We start from the raw sequence: 19,026 nt of genomic DNA, 5'->3' as shown, positions 1-19,026 counted from the left end.
AAAGTTTACAAAGTGAGTTAGTATCAAGAAACCCCCTAAACTATGTGTTTGTATCACTTTCCTCCCCTCATCTTTCAATGAAAGCATTTGCACCCGCTATTGATTAGATCGCATCATTATCCCCCTTTATATTAGGTTATTGCGGGATATGCTGATGATTATTAGTGATCACATGAGTTGTGACTGAAATAACTCATTTAAGTCTGAAATACCCTTTTTTCTTCCCTCAACAGAACTCAGAAGGCTCACATCTATCTTTGTATACATCCGAATCATGGAAATGTGGTTTTTTTTTTTTTTTTTTTTAAGGAAATGCTAAAGAAAATAAACATTAGGAAAAATTCAAACCTGTCAATATTTTTTGAATTTCTTTTATTTTTACTCATTTTGTTATAAGTTGCCCAAGTGTTTTACTTTTTTCATTCGTCTAGTATGCAAACTAAAAATGGTACTAGTAATGAATTTTGTCCAAAGACCAAAAATAGTAAACTGAAGTGGGAAAAAAACTAGAGTTGTAACCATATATTGTTATTTGTTTTTTCTATCCATGTGTACTTTCTTCAAACTCGGCTCTTGGGTTCTTGTAGTGATGTTTAACTTTTGTGATTTTGTACTTTTAAGTTCTTCAATGATAAGTTATTTTTGTCTATTATTTATTGAAGTTAACGTGCATCTCGATGAATTTTATTTGTTGTGAAACCCCAGTATGAGGATTTGCCTGGGCCCCAAAAGAATTGAGACAATCATTGCGGTTACACACTTGTAAGAACGGAGATATCTATTTGGCACGTTGTTGGTTCACCCAAATAGTGCTCATTAAAAAGGTTCACCAAACTAGCAATATGATTTTACCATGTAAGTTATAAAGTTATGCGCTAACTATGATGCATGAAATGGTGTGGTACGTCTCTGCCGATAAAAAAAAATTTAAAATATGATGTACATCGCCATGTAAACTCTGATCAACATTTTCTGGAGAACGAAAAAGTATGTTGAAGAAATGTGATTGTGTTTTGTCATACGGGAGTTAGATGAATATTTGAGTCGTGTAGATATGTACCTCACTGACAACCCTCTCGAGTCCTTGTTTCCTAGCTTCTCGTCCCAGGCAGACCAGGCTTGGTTACTTTCATCACTTTTGTACACGAATTTTTCAAACTCTGTTATTATTAACCTGCGGTGTTTGTCTATACGGTACTACTAGACAAAATACTCTCTTGCGATGCCCAGTTTCTTGGTTTGGAATTTTGCTTTGTTTGGTTAAGTCATTGAGCAACTCTAATCAAACTTAACCATTGTTAATCCGCCCAGTTTTTTTGTTGCAAAACTACTTTATGGAACCCAACTTATTAACCAAGTCCATACTTAGAAAAGCAAACAGTGTTTGTGAGTGTGTGACGAGCCAGAGAATGGCCTGGCACAATCCTTGTTTCTTTTTAACTCCTCGACCTTTTGTTGCCCATTGATATATCATAGAGGGAAATTGTTTACAGAGCAGTCCCAAAACTCCTGTCCATATCCCGCCTAACTGGGGTTATTACTATTACACTACATTAAAAACTCTTAAGCGGTATGCGACTAAATGGAATCCCCATCCGCCTTTAAATTCACCTGAACCCGAAAAGGAAGGATTCCACTTAACACTGCCAGGGTAGGGCTTGGAGAATGAAACTGTCATCCTGGATCATTTCCATTCTGGCTGAGACACAGAATAATAAGGCGACTCATCTTTTTCTTTCATCTGGTAAAAAACCTATAACCGCCCCTACGCATAATTACATTACTTGGAATGACAGGCCGCAGCAATGAGGTATTCGTCATTTCTCACTATTATATGCTTTCTATCATATGGCTTTTGTGCAACTAAATTACATTTGGAGAAGAATGGAAACTGATGTTGAAATTTCCATCAAGGCCTCAATTGCTGGAAGATCCTCTGCTGAGGGTAGGCGACATGTTGAAGATTTCCTGGCCGAGCTCATTTATCTTGTTCAGTAAAAGCATCTGCTCGGTCTCCAGCTGAACCACGTACTCATCTTGCATATCATGGAGGCTTTCCAGCTCGCTCAAGGATGCGGAGAGTACATCTATATTCCCCTCCTCAATTAACGATTGGAACTTTACCATCATTTCTTTCATCTGTTGAAAACCCATTCCGAAAGGAAGTTGTGAGTCAAAGTTATGCAGTAGTAAATAACTTGCAGATGAGTTAACAAAGGGTTGCCTCTGAGCAGTAGATAGTACAGAAATTGGGAAGGCCTCTGAGCGGTAGAAAGTACAGAAATTGGGCAGCTTGGAGGAAACAGAAACAATAACAGACCAGCGAAGCATGCAAAATCTAGTGTTTCATTAATATGATAACGCTAGTGATAATACTAACGCAAATTAGCATACACATGTATACGACACAAACAAACCACCAAAAAAACAAGAAAAATAGCATAAAAAGTGTTCTGATGCGTTAAGTAAAACATTAGCTAATAGTCACCAAACTACATCAATTCATTCACTACTGCAATTCAGTTCACAACTCAATTCTTAACGTGCAAATGCTCGACAAGTATTGTCCTTAATATGTGAGTTGACACGTATATGGGCACAGGACAACCGTGTCAGAACCGTGTCCCTGACATGTCTAACATAAGATTATAACTACCCATGTGACAAGGTGGACTCATAGCCCAAGTGTCCTATGTGTGTCTTTGTCAGACTTACTGTGTCAACTAAAGCAGAGTGTCTATGCTTCATGGTAGTTTTAGACCTCTCGTAACAACTAGACACTGCAATGACGACAAGAAAGAAGAGTCCTTGCTTCATACATAGCTTTCTTAACTTTGTAGATTGAACTGTAGGACAAGATATCAAGAGTGATAATCTGGTTGGCCTACCGCATCAAAAAAAAAAAGTTATTCTAGTATTTATTTGTCCTCTTTTCCTTTTTCTTTTCGCCTAGTGACTTTGGGTATATGTCCCACGGGTAGATGGGTATTCACCTGGCAAGTGTGGGTGGTACTCTGAGTTTACTAGACAACAGAAAGACAAAAGGATCAAGCTGGTGGGCCAACTACATCAAGAAAATTGGTTATTCATTTGTTTAGTCGTCCACTTTTGTTGTTTTATTTATGTTTTGCTGTGTTTCGTTTAGTTTTGTCTAGTTCTTTTTTTTTTTGTGTGTGTGTGTGTAAACACTCCAATAACCAGCTACATTACATGACTCTTCTTAATGAAAGAAGTACCCGTGTCACATACTCAAGGGTTGGATAGGACCCACCAAACCTTTGGTAGCACTACGGGATAAATGTTTGACAGGCAGCATAGATGTGTAGTCACCTGGCAAATATATGTAGTAATCTGAGCATTCTACACAAGTTATGTACAATATGCTCCAGATGATTTAGGCACAAGGTAATAAAAAGTACAAATGTTTTCCCATGTCTGTGTACTTAGACATGCAAATTTGCTGAATCCAATGCTTACACATGCATCCCAAAGCCGAGACCATGTCAGATAACCTGGCAGGGACTTCAGACACGTAGAAGAGAAAGCAACAAATCTTTGCTAATAAGGAATAAAATGATGTTAGTCATGGTATTGACAAACTAGTATGCTGCATACCGTCAATCTGTGATCTTAGGCCTTCATTACAAGGAAAAAAAAACAAAGACCTTCTCGATGTTCTTTCATGAGATGAACCACTAGAAACCACACATGAATGGATTCATGAAAAGACCAGCAAACTCTCTCACCTGGCCGGAAATTTTGTGTGCTCTGGTTGAGGAAGATTCGGAGTCCAAACTTGGTCTCTTCTCTAGTTCTGGAACTTTTCTTGTAATTTGAATATGGATCTCTCCCCTTTTTACTCCTTGAAGGGGTATCCACTTGTCAGCTGTCTGATTTGGAAGCAATCTTTGATATTCCACGACACAATCACCAATATTTGATGTTGGAAGGATAGCATTATGGTCTTTCACATGCAACTCCAAGGGACTACCATCATCTGGGAAATCCAAGGTCTGGTGCCACTGAGGATTCAGAGTTTTATACATAACCTGGAAGCCAAGGCAAAACACAGGTAATTGCATTGCTACTTGTTGGAGAACATGACAAATCAAAGAAACACTTGTAGAGTATATGGTACTGATTTGCATGCCACTGCAAAATGAAAGCTCAGTATCCCAGAGAAAACTTCACTCATGTATCTTTGAGGAAAATACATAAGGATGATCCGATAACATAGGAAGTTGAAGTCCTATGTCAATCTTGGGAGAGGATTTCTATTCTCATTTCTAAAATGTAAAGCCCTCCCCTCTTAAGTCTTTCCTCTGTCATTGTTGGCAAATCTCCCTAGGTATTCTGTTCCTAGGAATAGTTTTGTAGGTTTTTTATACGTTCTTTGCTTCTTCTTCTTTGGAAATAGGAAGGTACCTTCCTAGTTCTCTCAGTTTTGTTTTGTTCTTTCAATAAAATTTAGGATTACTAAAAAAAAAAATCATGGAAGCCATATATTGTAATACTACTAAGCTTACTTTGACGTTAGATGCCCAAAAGTTGTAACAAACTCTTTCAAATAATTTCATTTTCAATGCAGGGAAAAAGTCATCTAATCACTGGTACAGACTTAATCACTTGAACGACACCCTGCTTGTTTTGCACCGTTACAAGGTGCCCCGTGTTAAAATGCTTGATAGGTTGGGCTTTACATCCAAGCCTCATGCAAATTGCTTCCAAAATAAAACCAAAGAATGTTCTGGATACATGAAAGGTGAATTTTACAAGACATTGACTTCGTAAGAATGAAAATATTATCAAGGATAAACCATATAACCAGGGAAAACAGATACGTAGCAACAGAATTACATGAAGAATTGCAGTGTTGCTAACCTTTGTTGTTCTTTTCCTCTTTCCGTGGTGTATCCTCACATATGGATCACTTGTTCCTCTGATATCGGCAGCAACAAGGTCTCTTGCTTCAATGAGAACAAGTTCAATCCATCCATTAATTGAACCACTGGTTGAACCCTGAACATACCAACCAAGTAAAATTGAAGTTCATATTCTTGAGCAAAATTATCCCTAACCAACTTCACAGACCAACTAGACCCACAAACATGGAGACACACTTACCTGTGTTACTGTTAAGTGCCTGTGACAGTACCAAACCAGCTTGGCCTAGTACCGAAACCAAAATGAAGGTGATAAGGTTCTTATCTTTCTAAAGAACCCCAGCGCAGGCTTCAATGGCAAAACTCTTTCAAAAAGAAAACATTCTAAGAAAAATAGTTCTAAAATGGATTTCCAAACAAAGAACCAATTATAATATCCAAGGAGATCACAACATAGTACAGTGTCAAAACATGTAGGATTTTTATAGAAGAATATCGGTAATTGGTGCCATTATCATCTCGTACTGGTCTATATTGTGTTGTATCTTTGAACCGTGCAAGCATATCCTTCTCTCTACTTCACAGTTGATAGAAAATATGAATGGCAATAAAAGCTTACCTTCGGGACTTCATTATCTTCCATTCTTACTGCTTCTATAAGAAGTCGCAGTTCTCCGGAATTTACTTTTTCAAGCGGAACCCATACATCCCTCGTTGACCCCTCTGCAAGTCCTTCTAAATTTACTCGCGCACTACCAATGTTTTCATCCCCCAGTGTTTCTTCACTGTAGCATTTTATCTTAAGATATTCACCTCCTCCTATCTCATCAAACTCAAACCTCTGATTCCAGATAGGATTTGAAGTATGTTGGACAGCCTTTGTTTTCTGGAGCGTCTGAAAAGAAGGTTCAAGCCCTATCAGGGTTGAGGTCTTGAGATATCACAGTGAATATGTCTGAGGTTTTGACAGCTGTGTAAAAAAAAAAAATCTGACACTTGACAATTCACGTGACGAATCCTTCACGCAAATTGCTTTAATGGGGTAGCGGGCATTTCCAAAAGCTTAAAAGTACATTTTGTAGTTCTGAACCGAAAATATGATATATATGTTTCCATTTATTTACCTTTCCATACTGCAGTTTAACATATGGGTCAGACTTTCCAAATTTGTCTTTTACCAAAAGGTCCTTCCCTTCAGCAACAGTAATACAAATTTTCCTTCCAGTTCCAGTTGGAAAATTTGATGACCCATAAAATGAAGGCCGATAGCTGAGACGGAAACTGTTCAAGCTATGTGAACCATCAGAGAACTGCCATTCTTTCAAGACAAGTTTCACAGTCAACTGCATACAGTACGTGAAAAGATTGAGTTACACAGCTGAAACCTTTGTATGATTAAACAATGTTAAAAGATACAAACATCTACTTATTCTGCTGTTACATAAATGGGACACAAAAGAATTTCTAATCTGGCGAATGTCCAACTTGACCAGATTCAGTTGGTGGGGTGGGAGGAAAGATATATATAAATCAGGGACAAAAGTAACCAGGATGTGACAACGAGCAATATTAGTAATAACCATTAAATGATGGAATCAGAAGAAAAAAATTCATCATGATTTTATAGCAATGATCACATAACTCGAATACAAAATCTCAGTGCATAATTAAGGTAACAGAAGCTCTTACGTTTCCTGAATTAGCACCCTCGAAAGGAACAACCATTTCAACTTCATTAGCATGCTTTGCTATCACACTAGAATCAGGTCCTATTGCCCAAAACATCGTGGAATCATCTGCAACATATTTCACCTGCTCATTTGGCAAAAAGAAAGCGTATAAACAATTGGCACAACAGATACCGTAACAATGACCATCGATAAAGGAGGAAACAGAGATTTTTAACACTTAGGGGTATTCAGATGGACATCCCTTGTCCGTCGATTCGGCAAAGAAACTTTTGTTAAACTAAACTGTGAAGTAACCAATTGGAGTCGGCAAATCAACCTTGACATGGCATGGTGCAAAAGAACGTTTTTTATCATACATACTAAACACATGACATACTTTACGTTTGAAACTCCATATAGTGATATGAAAAATTAATCCACTCAATTTTCACACACGTTTCTGTTTGGAACTAACAAAAGCCATTTACGAAGTGTTTGAATCATGGATCTGCTGAGGTACTTCTGAAGGGAAAGGAAAGGCAAACATAAGTGAAGAGGCTAAATTTGTTTTTTCTTCGGTCTCCTGTCATTTTTTCTTGCCATCGGTAAACCCATCCAACCAATCCATGATAAGAACACACCCTTACTGTTCCCTGATCTACCATTAACACTTCAGGCTACCATTTGCAATGCAAATTAATTGCCTCATTCAGATACCACAAAAATCGAGACGTTTGTCCTACTTAGATTAGAGAGGAGAGTTAGCATCATACATGGCAATACCTTAATTTCACAGCTTGTTAGATAGTCATACTTCACACTCCCTGGGGTACACTCATAAAGATGGAATCGCAGAATGCCTGTATCTTCGTGTAAAACCATATTGAACATTGAGTCCCATTTAGGGCTTGATCCGGGTTTGACATTCGTCTTCCTGGTTAGTTCCCCAAGTTCAACCTCCACAAATGTAAGCATATCTTTGTTATCACGGCACTCTTCTAACCTACCATCCATTGTAGAAGTATGTTGTCTTTTAGAAAGGCTTCCCTTCAAGTTACTCTTGGAAAGTTTGCTTGCTGAAATGACAGTCACGTAAATTACACCACCGACAGCCTTTTTCCTCAAGTCTACAGATGGCAGAGATAGACAGCGGCGGCGAGGTTCAACCATTGTCTTGACTAAGGTGTCAGTTGAAAGTTTAACCTGCAAGGAGAATAAGGTACATCAATAAGATAATTCCAAAAAAATTAACTTAGCCATTCAAAGAAAGAAAGTCAAGTTAGTATGGCCTCAAAGTTTTGGAAAATCCTCGTATCATGGTTGTATTGCATAGAAAAATCTTCAAACGGGTTTGGTGGAATATGAAGTACTGCCCCATAAATTTTTGCAATTAATGTTTAGCCAAGTTCATTTTAGGTACACAGTTATAACTCTCTCTCTCTCTCTCTCTCTCTCTCTCTCTCTCTGTGTGTGTGTGTGTGTGAATTTTGCCATGCAATAGCACATTTAGCCTTATTCTGCAAATAGAAAAGATAGAATCTATTATAACTGAAGTAAAAAGCAAAGAAAAGAAAACTTAAGCGGAGGTCACATTTTTTCCCTTATTTGGTGGAAAAAGAAAACTGTTGTTAACATTGGTAACAAAATGAATAACAAGTCATTAAGTGGAAAGATATGGAGGTTGATGTGGAATGGGAAGATAGAATTTTTGGTTTATGCTAGGTAATGAAAAGCATTGTGTTTGGAGATCGCAATCTGTAATCTTTCTTATTTGTTGAGAAAGTTGAGATTTGTTAGGATTATACTTATTCTCCTTCTTTTCAGAATAACGGTTGCTTGTTTTGCATATAAATAGGTCATAGGCGATTACATCAACCGGACTTGATTATTGGAATATCCAATGATTCCAATTGATATTGGTTCTCTTTCTCTCTCCCCAGATCTTCACTCTCTTATCCAATTATTATTCTTCCATCTATTATTCTCTTCTGGTGCTACGTCCGAGGTCTTTGTTCTAACCTAGGGACTCGATCTTTCAATCTTGTCCTTGAAATATGGACAAGTTCTTTGTTCCTAAAACACTCTAACATTAGAAACTGATATTGTATTTTTCACGTTTGTTACAATTTCAGCCCCCCAAAATGAAATCCTGCTTCAATCCATGTCCGTCGTCAATGTCAAAACAAATTAAGGCGGTTATCGAAAACGAAATTAGATGTGTCTCACAATCAAATCAACAGTGAAGATCAGGTGTTTCTCTGTCTTTGAATGGGAGAGGAAAGAATGGGGGAGGGAAGCAGTTTATCTTCTGTATAGAAACCAATAGGGGAAGATGTAACTTCAAAATGCTTCTAAGCATTATGAATGTGACAGTGCAGATATCCAATTATGTTAATTTGTCAGAAGAGAACATGAGAGGAAAATTGTGGCATTTATGTACATTGTATATGTCTCGAATTGAATTGTTTCAGAAACATACCAGCCATGAGGAAACACCAGGCAGTTCTGTTGCAGGTAGAGATTGACTTCCTCCACTACCAAACGCAACGCCTATTCTCACCTCAGGAGTGGATAAAAATGAGTACAAAATTGCTTTTCCATCCAGAACTGGCATCAAGAGAAGCTGTAACCAGATAACAATATGGGTCAGATATAGTTAGTGATTTCTGATTCTGGATGGTCATGACTCACGTGTATATGCTAAAGTTTTCGCATTTATTTGAAGCAAGGGTCATTCAAAATGGTCCATCTCCCTTAATGGGGAGAAAAAGTATATCTGCTTACTGCAGTGAACGAACAGGAAATATAATTAAGAAACAATAAAACAAGCTTTTGAAATGAAAAAACAAAACCAAGTTCTCATGTTATTGTTAGAATTCTTGGAGGGTTCCAATCTAAAACCAATTGGCTATAGGTGGAGTAGCCTCTAGAATTTATTAACCAAGCTTGGGTGGTTTAGATGAGCGATGTGGGATAAGTCTAACACTCCCCCTCACGTGCAGCCCAGATGCACGTGGAGGTGACAGACCAGGAGCTGACTGACTAACTCGGGCGACAGAGATGACAGAGACTTTCCCACGAGAGGTGAGACCACCCAAGACTTAGCTCTGATACCATGTTAGAATTCTTGGAGGGTTCCAACCTAAAACCAATTGACTATAGGTGGAGTAGCCTCTAGAATTTATTAACCAAGCTTGGGTGGCTTAGATGAGCGATGTGAGATAAGTCTAACAGTTATATGTAACCAAAGCCCTTTCAAGTTACCAGGACTAGCTGAACACTTCATATCAAATAACAGCTGGAATGTCTTAACATGCATGCTCACCACCTATGTAGCACGGATACGGACACGTATAGGGATAAGGGATTTCTAGAAAAATAAAGACATGGACACAGTAGGGGACACCGAAAAAAAAAATATTTATTTTAAACAAGAGAAAACATACTTATAGTAGAAGCATGAAGCATTAATATGTATAAACAAGAATCATATATACATCATATTACACTTTTAACTCAAAATATCAGAAGTAATACAAATTTAACTCCCAAGAAACTCAAAAAAATTGCATATTTAACACCTACAGTGTCACCTTCATGTTGGGATGGCCATCTCGGCCGATCCGTCCGTATCCGATCCGTTATCTGTCCCGAATGGATCGGATTTTTCGGAGTTTTTTCGGATATTGGGGCGGATTCGGATTTATTTTTTTTAAAAATTCGGAGATCGGATCGGATTCGGAGGTAAGTTTGCCTCCAATCCGATCCGCCCCGAATCCGATATCCGATCCGCCTCCGAATATCCGATCTACCTCTGAATATCCGACATAGGATTATTTTTTTTCCTTCTCTCTCACTCACCATTCCCTCGAAACTTTGTCTGAGACTCCGCGTTCACACCCTTCCACACCACGCTTTCTTCTTCCTCCCTCTTTTTTTCTAAAACCCATCCACAGTCCACACCTCCTCATACAATATACTACTCCTACTATTAGAATAGATTATTATTGGGTTTGGACTCAGACCCCAACATAGGGTTTGAAAGAGATTATAACCTTGCTGATGCTGTTCGACGAGCAGAAGAAGCGCAAATCGGAGAAGTGGTCGAGGATCGGCAGCGCAGAGAACGACTCGCTCGACGCCAACCACAGGAAAAAGACTCAGGCCATGTACCAATCTGTTTTTTTTTTTTTTTTCCAAATTCGGATTCGGATATCCGATCGGATCTCCGTTCCCCGTTCGGAGCGGAGATGGAGGTCAAAAATATATATCCGTTCGGAGTTCGGGGCGGATTCGGAGGTGGGAGGAGGGTTCGGATTCGGATATTGCAATATCCGCCTCCGCTCCACCCCGTTGCCATCCCTACCTTCATGCCCCAAGTGTCCTCCTCAACAAATTTAGTAATGGACGTGCAACGTGGTGTGTCCCAAACGTTTTTTGCCGTGTCCCCGGGCGTGTCGGCCATGGATATAATGACCTCTAGGTGTGTTGGTGCTTCATAGCTCTCCACTATGTCAGGTAGACATTCATGAGGACATTCCACCATGGTGTTTGGATTTGGTGAATATTTTTCGTTTCTCTTCCACTCCCATTAAGAACAAAATTTCCCCATGGGAACTGATCATACGCCTCGGGCCCAACGGAAACAAACAAACACACACACACACACAAATAAGAAAGAATAGGCCCCTTGTTTTCAGCAAACATTGTTTACTTGATTGACTTAGAAATTCTATTGCAGCAAAATCAAGTCAACGAAAAGAATAAAAGAAAACGGAAACCATCTTCTTTTTGGAATCTTCACTTTTTTTAATGAATGGGGCCCAAATTGGGTATCAACTAGGTTGTGATATCAAAGAGCATTACACCAAAAAAATTCTAATTCTGCAGTTTCTTAAGGTGTGTAATCCAATTACTAATTAACCAGAAAAAAGAAGAAGGGAAAAGGGCGTAAACATTCAATTCTGGATTTACAAAGGAAATAAACGAAGAGAAAAGGAGGTTACATACTTCACCCTTGATGTGGATGCTGTTTACGACAATTCGGGCAGTTCCCATTAAAGGCTTTGCCAACTTAGCAAACAGCAAAATATTTACATCCGTAGAATCCCAATCAAACCCCATACGCATGATTCGCTGTCAACAGTACACGAACCATGAGCATTCTTACATTTTACAGAAACAATAGCCAAAATCCAAAGTAAAGAATGGAAGCAGAATATCTTATGCTGAATGTTCCGCAATGAGGAGAACCCTCTATTCTACATTTCTTTAATTACTTTTTGTTTACATATCATGGCTGTTTGTATTATATGTTGTATCACAATTGCAGCCAGCTAAAAATCAATCTGCAAAAAAATGCTCATATCGATGTCACAAATCTATCCTGCATCTTTGTTGTTGTTGCATATTAGATATTAGACAACGGTTAATAGACCATCTAGCCAATGTAAAATGGAGCACCTTGAAATAACCATTCCCTCAAACATGTCCTATTTACCGAAACATGAAAACAATCACCAAAGTAAAGCGTGAATGTTTTATGCTGAATTTTTTAAGAGGACAATCCTTTACTTTTCATTAAACTTTTTTTGTTTCATGTCATGGCTGTACAATTCATGTTGTATCACAATTGCAGCATCTGCAATTAGGGGTGCCAACAAGCCGAGCCGAGCTTTAGGGTGCTCGAGCTCTGCTCGAGATCGAAACAAGCCCAAATATTCGAGGTTGATTAGCATCTGAGAACTCGGTTCAAGTACTAAACGAGCCAAGTTTATCTACACAAGCTGAGCTACGACTCACTTGTGCTCGGCTCGTTTACTAAATGAATTGAGCCAAGCCAAGATCTTAACGAGACGAGCCTTGAACTGCTCACAAATAGCTTGATTCGTTTACACGAATTTTGAATACAATATATAGAGCTACAGTAAAGGGGGATCTCTATGTATCATTTTTTTAAATCAAGAAGCGATTTGGAGGTTGCGACTTGATGCGATGGAAAGTTCTATTTTGCTTAGAGGTGTTGTTCTAGTACGAGTCATGAAAATTATCCTGTCCGCTAAAAAAGTAGGCGTAATCTCTGAAACTCTACAGCATTATTGCAATGGGTAAAACCTTATCAAGACGATTTGTTATTGACATTACCTGACAAAGCTAAAATATCAATACATTGAAATTTCTATATGAACATGTATCTGCACATACTTTTATAGTCTGACCGTCAAGCTAGTCTGCACAGAACTTTGCCTTGGTAGTTATATTTAAAAAAAATTAGTCTTAGGTCCATTATGTGAACTTCATAAGCCCACAAGTCCACCTATTAATTTTGTAAGGTCTCAAGTCCATTTTAGGGTACCCTAGAGTAGGGTAGGGTACCCTTTTAGGCACTTTCATAAGATTTTAGGGTGCACTTTCCTATTATAGGGTAGGGTAGATTACCCTAGCGTAGGGTACCCTAGGGTTTAGGCACTTTCATAGGGTTTTAGGGTGCACTTTCCTATTATAGGATTTAAGTGGTTTAAGCACTTCCATAGGATTTATGGTTTTAGGCACTTTCATAGGGTACCCTAGTGTTTAGGTTGTGTGGACTTGTGGCTTTACGAAATTATTAGGAGGACTTGTGGGCTTATATATGTTGCTCTTCACTGTTCCTAGGCATTAATAATGGGTATTTAGTTTGGTGCAAATTATGAGTACCTCTTCTAGCACCTATAAGGTCTAAACTATCCAAAGTACCCCTGTTGCATCAAGTCAGCCTGTTATGTAGTCAATGTAGTCAAATAAGCTCAACGACTTATTAAATGACCATAACAACAAAATCAGAGACAGAAACACAAGTTATACAAATTGAACCATAAAGTTTGAAAATAGCCGCATCGTAACTGACTATCATTTTTTGAGGAACCTATGTCAGCACATAACAACGGTTTTTTCTTTTCTCATTTATTTGGTTTCAATATGTCGAACAAACATCGACCTTCTAAGAGCATAATCCAGCCCAATACTTGTGTCACAATAACTATTACTGATACCCTGACTGCCAAGAAAGAAAAAAATGCAAAAAGACATCTCAATACAAAAACCAGAAGTCAAACCTGATCACCTGAAGTTGACCACCGAGTACCATTAAGCCCCAAGACAGGAGGGCATGAACCTAGTGAAAAACCTTGCAATTCAATTCTTTCCTGCAAATGGAAAGCTTGGTATCAGAGAACGTTATTACATTGTTAACAAGTTTAGATGTACAACCCAATGTAGAAAGGTAAAAAACTTACAATAAGCCTTGGTTTTCGATGCTTCAAGCGTTTCTGCAGGAATAAAAATCATATTCATCACACCCATTTACTTCTCTTTAGAACACAGGAGATAGTAATCAGGAAAGAAATTAGAGTTTGATGTTTTCAAAAAAATTAGTTCCAGTAAAAGGAACATTATTCTTTCAAACATTACTTAAGGAAATGATACAACAAAGAAACCCACTTTGTTAGATCCATTCTAACAAAAACGTTATCTATTTTTCTCAAGAGGCAGGAAAACAATTTATGGCCTCCCAATGAGAGGACTGATCTACGAATTCAATGTGAAATTGATTTAGGGGTCTAGAGTAGATGTAGACAGTTATAAAACTACTTCTCCTTTGCTTTGAGCTTTAACTCACTTATCTTACATACCCAAAAAAAACTCACTTATCTTGTACCACTGAAGTAGGACACAACTGAAATAGAGAACAGGGAGGTCACCTCAACAATTGATGAGAACCTCAAGCAAAGCTTTGGGTTAATGTAGTTGGGCCAAATATCCATTAACAACTTGTTCAGCCATTCACAGTGCTCCAATGGTGTTACTGGCTTCATAACAAGGGGAAAAAAAGAAGGCAAAAGTCAATTTCACTATAAACAAAACGATTGAAATGTGAAACAAGAAAAGTAAACTCACCGCAGTGTGGAGTATGACTTGCTTCCATTTCCTATTCAAGTCCTCCGCAAGGATTCGGCGTTGATAACTCCCGTACTGCACATGAAGGGTGTTGAATTCTCATTTCAATGCATTGATTCTCATAATCTACTCTCATTCAATCGTACCCAGATACAGTATTTTTGGGAAAAGAAGGAAAGCAACAGAAGAAAAGAACAAAACAATGAACTTTATCATGATATGCACGTGAACAAAAGAATTGACCCCAATGTCAGGAGCAAAACAAAGAGATGAACCACTTTACAATACTGGTTTCCTATACTGGTTATTCTCATTTCTATAATTCACTCAGAGGTTTCTCCTTGTTATGTTTGTATTACAGAAGTTAACAGAATTGACTAATGTCGACTGAGCTGAATAAGTACTACCCAACAATTGTAGAAAAAAAAAACTCAAATCAGAATAGTAACTTGTGGACCTTCCCGACTACAAAATTAACAGAAATTGACTAGAACTAAATGATTTGGGTAAAGCAAAAAATAAAATTTAGTTAAAATAGATATCTATTATCTAGCCATAAATAAATATTTGGAAGGTGGCCATGGAAGTGAAGAGTAAGGGTAGTAGGAAACAAAGAAACAAAAAAGAAAGGGTAGTGATTTTTGCACTCTCTTTTTTCTTGCTCCCAAATTTTTTATGCCCCCAATTGTCCTGAACAATTGGATCTTTCTTATTTAATCACAACCGTTGGATCTTCATGCCCCTTCTGCTATCGGACTAACCAGTCGGCCATATTTTGTGGTAAATATTGCCATATTTTGTGGCAAGTATGATCATAAAACATAGTATACAACCATTGTTAGCAGTAAGTAAAAATACGATTTTTTGGAGGGAATATCGCAAAACCACATCGTCTTTAGAAATTCCACCCCACTTTTGGTGTGTGGTTTTCATCCAATGGCTCAGACTCACCCCTTTTTGGATCTAATGACTGAGATTTACTAGGGCATCAATACCTCAATACCACAATGGGGCATTATAGAAAAATTCTTCATTCATAGGAGGTTACAGTACTACTGTTTCATCAATTCTTTTTCTTTTTTGATAAGTATCAATTCATTTTCTTACACATGAAACGATAATAAAGCAAATTCACATGAATAATGACCAAAAAAAAAGTGTGAATGCCAAACGGTAAGAGAAATTTCCAAAAGAAAACCTATAGGAACTACTAAAATTAATAGTGGATATATATAATAACTGCAAGAGTAGAGTCAGAATCCAACCACCAAAATAAGGAGGACAGAAGAAAAGATGAGAATGGGAAAAATCAATAACCAGGTTTAGTTCTTTTAAGTTCAATAACTAGGTGAACCCAAGACCTTAATCAACCGCTTGAAAGATTAATTAATATCACAAACCCAGATCGAACCATTCAAACAAGAGTGAAATTTACCTGAATAGTAGCCCAAACGGCGACCCCAAGCGGAACCCAGTTGGAGAAGGTAAAAACCCATTTCTCAATAACCCATCCGACTAATATCAAAGGAATTATGAACGGTAGAAGAGACTTGTCCACAAATAAATGGTTCAAGAATTCCAGAGCCTCATTCAGATCAAAACTTCTTGCTCTTCTTTTCCCCATTTTTTTTTTTTTTTGGAATTCGGTTGAAGCCTTCTCTGACTTCACTTTCTCAGCACCAAATTGAGTTGACCGGTAGTTAATGGCATCGATATGCAAAGGAACAAAATGGGATCCTCAGTTTAGAGATCAGGAAGGGAGGGGGGAAACCCAAAACCCAGTTTCCCAGAAAAAAAAAAAAAAAAAAAGTTGGAGAGGAATAAACTGGAAAAGAAATTCTCTCAGTCTCCTCTGGCAGCCGACGCGCGCGCAGAGAGAGAGAGAGAGAGAGAGAGAATAAAAAGAAAAGCCCAGGTCAGAGTCAGAGTCAGAGGATAATAACTAGAACTTAGAATAGAATATAGCAAAGGTTTGGAAACCATGTGGGTCAAGTGGAGGATTTTAGGACAAAGGGAGCCTTTTATTTTCCTTTTTTGTTATAGAAGTTAACAAAGGGAGTTGATCGCCCGTTGAAATCGCAGATATTTAGGAGGAGTAATTATCAAAAACCCCCCCTAAACTATGTGTTTGTGTCACTTTCCCTCCCTCATCTTTTAATGAAAGCATTTCCACCTGCTACTAATTAGATTGTATCATTATCACCCTTTCTGTAAGGCTATTGTGGGATGTGCTGATGATAAGTGATCGCATGAGTTGTGACTGAAATAACTCCATTTAAGTCTGAAAATACTCTTTCTCCTTCACTCAATTGGGCAAAGAACTCGAAGGCCCACATCGATCTTTGTATATATTTCGTATGTATGTTTCGGAGAACATTTTTTCTTCTCTGAATACTTTTTTCGCTGCATTGTCACATTAGTCTTAATCTTCGAATATAATAATTACTTAAGAGTGTTTTATTTAATTCTCTTTACATGAGTCTTGTGTATGGATCTGGAATTGAGATCCTTATCCTTGACCTAGAGTTGCGAGACAAATTTCGAGTATGGCTTTACTCAATGTTTTGAAACCCTTGTTGATGAAACTATAAGTTTTCCTGTATTCTTTTTATGAATGTTTAAGATGGCTTGATAAAGAAAAGACTATTAAATTTTTTAATTATGCAAAGGGGAAATGTATGAAGAGGAGTATGAGAGAATAATAGAGACAAATGTGTGCAATAATGTATGAGTTTGAGAGATCGATGCCTTTTATCTCATTTAGTTTTTGACTTAGTACAGGGTTAAAAGTTACCTTCCATTTTCTTTTTCAGTTTAAGGTGTCGGTAAGTTCATGATTTCGTATAGTTAATGGGGTGTAAATGATTGCTTTTGAATATTGGTGGTGATAGTGATACGCGGTTATATTTAAGGGGCTGTTTACGTAATTAAGCAAGAACGGATCCACTACGGACATTCTCCGTAACTCATTTATGTGGTCCACTCCCACCTTGACATTTTGCGTCGCCGTACGGCACCACACCTACCAACGACTTGAAAATTTCAATTTTCCTAAAAAAAAGTAAAAATTTTATTTGTATTAATATTTGGAAAAGTCATTGGAAAATTCGCTGGTTAGACAATTCAAAAACTACGGCTCAAATTAGACTCATTAAATACTCCTATGTTTTAATTCAAAAAAAAAATCCACATTTATTAATTTCATGTCAATTTTATAAATTATTGGTATGTCTGAAGAATTGAAAAATTAAAAAATTATGACCCAAACTCAATTAAAAATAAGCCAAAATAGATAGTTTTTTGGGCTTTTTTGGGGGCATATTTTTACCTTTACTCAAACATTTGTGTTTTTCGATCATAATTTTTTACTTTTTCGATTCCTCTCTTCTAGAACGAACCAACAATCCACAAAAATTTGAAGTAAAACTACCAAATGCAATATTTTTTTGAATAACAAGAAAAAAAAATCCAATTGACTTCTTTAAGCCAAACCTATGAGAAATGGAAGATTATTCGAAAGAAAAAGTCCAAATAGGGAACGTAGAAAATGATAGAAGAAACATCTTCCTCCTTTTTTACGTCGAGGCATATAAATCATGTTTGACATTTTTAGTTTTCTTAAAAGAACTGAAATATATGTATTTAGGAATTTCTGGTATATTAATATAATGGAGAATTATTTTTTGATGTATAGATAGATAATGTAGAATTAGGCCTACCAAAGGGTGCAAAAGGCCAGTTCAAAAAATAAAGGGGTGCAATCTTGGTTGGATTCTCATCCCCTCTCTCCCTTGCTTTCTCCCTTGCTTGTTATAATCTTTGACAAGCTCCTTAATAAATTGTTATTTTGCCGATAAAAAAAAAAAGAGAGGAAATTTGTGCCTTTGTTTGCAAAAGGAAATCAAATACTACTAGATTCGAGAAGTTTTTGGATGCCCGGCAGGTACCAAACACGTGGTATCCGTCGGCGATCCCAGCAGTCCTAATGTGTTTTGAACGGTATAAATTTTAGAGAGAGAAAAAAAGGAGAAAGAGTGGTGGGATGAAGGGCGAGAGAGGAAATAAATCTAAGCTATCCAAAACACGTTTGGTTGGATGATTGAGATCGTCGACTGATACCGTCATGTGATACCCATCCGGCACCCAAAAGTTTCTTACTAGATTCTATCCAGAGTCTCCTTGGGTCAATGGAAGTGCCTTCGGTTACTTTTTGTCTTTCTTGCCAGCAAAAATATTGTGATAAAGCAGCTGTTAATTTAGTACCAACTTTTGTCCTATAGATTTTCTTGGAGTCTTATCCGTACACGGTACACCCAAGTTTCTTGGAGACCTATGGGGCCATTGAGGTAGATGACTTGAAATGAGGAGGCTTTTGAGGGTGTTTGGTACCCTATTTTTCGCATTTTCATAATTTCATTTTCAAGTTTTGGGTGTTCGGTAAGAGCAACCCAAAACTCATTTTCGCAGAATAATTTTTTCCAAATTGTTGTTTTGAGAAGAGAAATGAGAAAGCGGGTACGAGGAGCACTTTGAATTCT

The 19,026-nt window shown here is 37.6% G+C and overlaps 1 protein-coding gene across 5 annotated transcripts in view; it reads right to left on the bottom strand.

The window, feature by feature from the left end:
* Positions 1-16,473, bottom strand: part of LOC131310619 (synaptotagmin-5-like) — a 33,603-nt gene extending 17,130 nt beyond the window's left edge. Inside the window, exons 1-15 of one of the 5 annotated variants that reach the window (XR_009195278.1) lie at positions 15,924-16,473; positions 14,489-14,563; positions 14,293-14,400; positions 13,828-13,860; positions 13,648-13,737; positions 11,564-11,689; positions 9,033-9,176; positions 7,337-7,756; positions 6,573-6,695; positions 6,008-6,226; positions 5,503-5,778; positions 4,882-5,019; positions 3,747-4,049; positions 1,754-2,139; positions 1,430-1,671 (exon numbers count right to left, since the gene is read on the bottom strand). Coding sequence is in view for 4 of the 5 variants with exons in the window: in XM_058337744.1 (XP_058193727.1) it covers positions 1,918-2,139; positions 3,747-4,049; positions 4,882-5,019; positions 5,503-5,778; positions 6,008-6,226; positions 6,573-6,695; positions 7,337-7,756; positions 9,033-9,176; positions 11,564-11,689; positions 13,648-13,737; positions 13,828-13,860; positions 14,293-14,400; positions 14,489-14,563; positions 15,924-16,112 (2,466 nt within the window). In the remaining variant the exon portion in view is untranslated. Of the gene's footprint in view, positions 1-1,429; positions 2,140-3,746; positions 4,050-4,881; positions 5,020-5,502; positions 5,779-6,007; positions 6,227-6,572; positions 6,696-7,336; positions 7,757-9,032; positions 9,177-11,563; positions 11,690-13,647; positions 13,738-13,827; positions 13,861-14,292; positions 14,401-14,488; positions 14,564-15,923 lie in introns of those variants that run through there. The other 4 variants (XM_058337744.1, XM_058337743.1, XM_058337745.1 and 1 more) reach the window with 4 other exon arrangements.
* Positions 16,474-19,026: the final 2,553 nt, after the last annotated feature.

This window comes from Rhododendron vialii, chromosome 12a (assembly GCF_030253575.1).
Source record: "Rhododendron vialii isolate Sample 1 chromosome 12a, ASM3025357v1".
Classification (NCBI taxonomy): Eukaryota; Viridiplantae; Streptophyta; class Magnoliopsida; order Ericales; family Ericaceae; genus Rhododendron; species Rhododendron vialii.
Note: the sequence above shows the minus strand (reverse complement) of the source record. Positions and strands in the feature narration are given on the sequence as shown.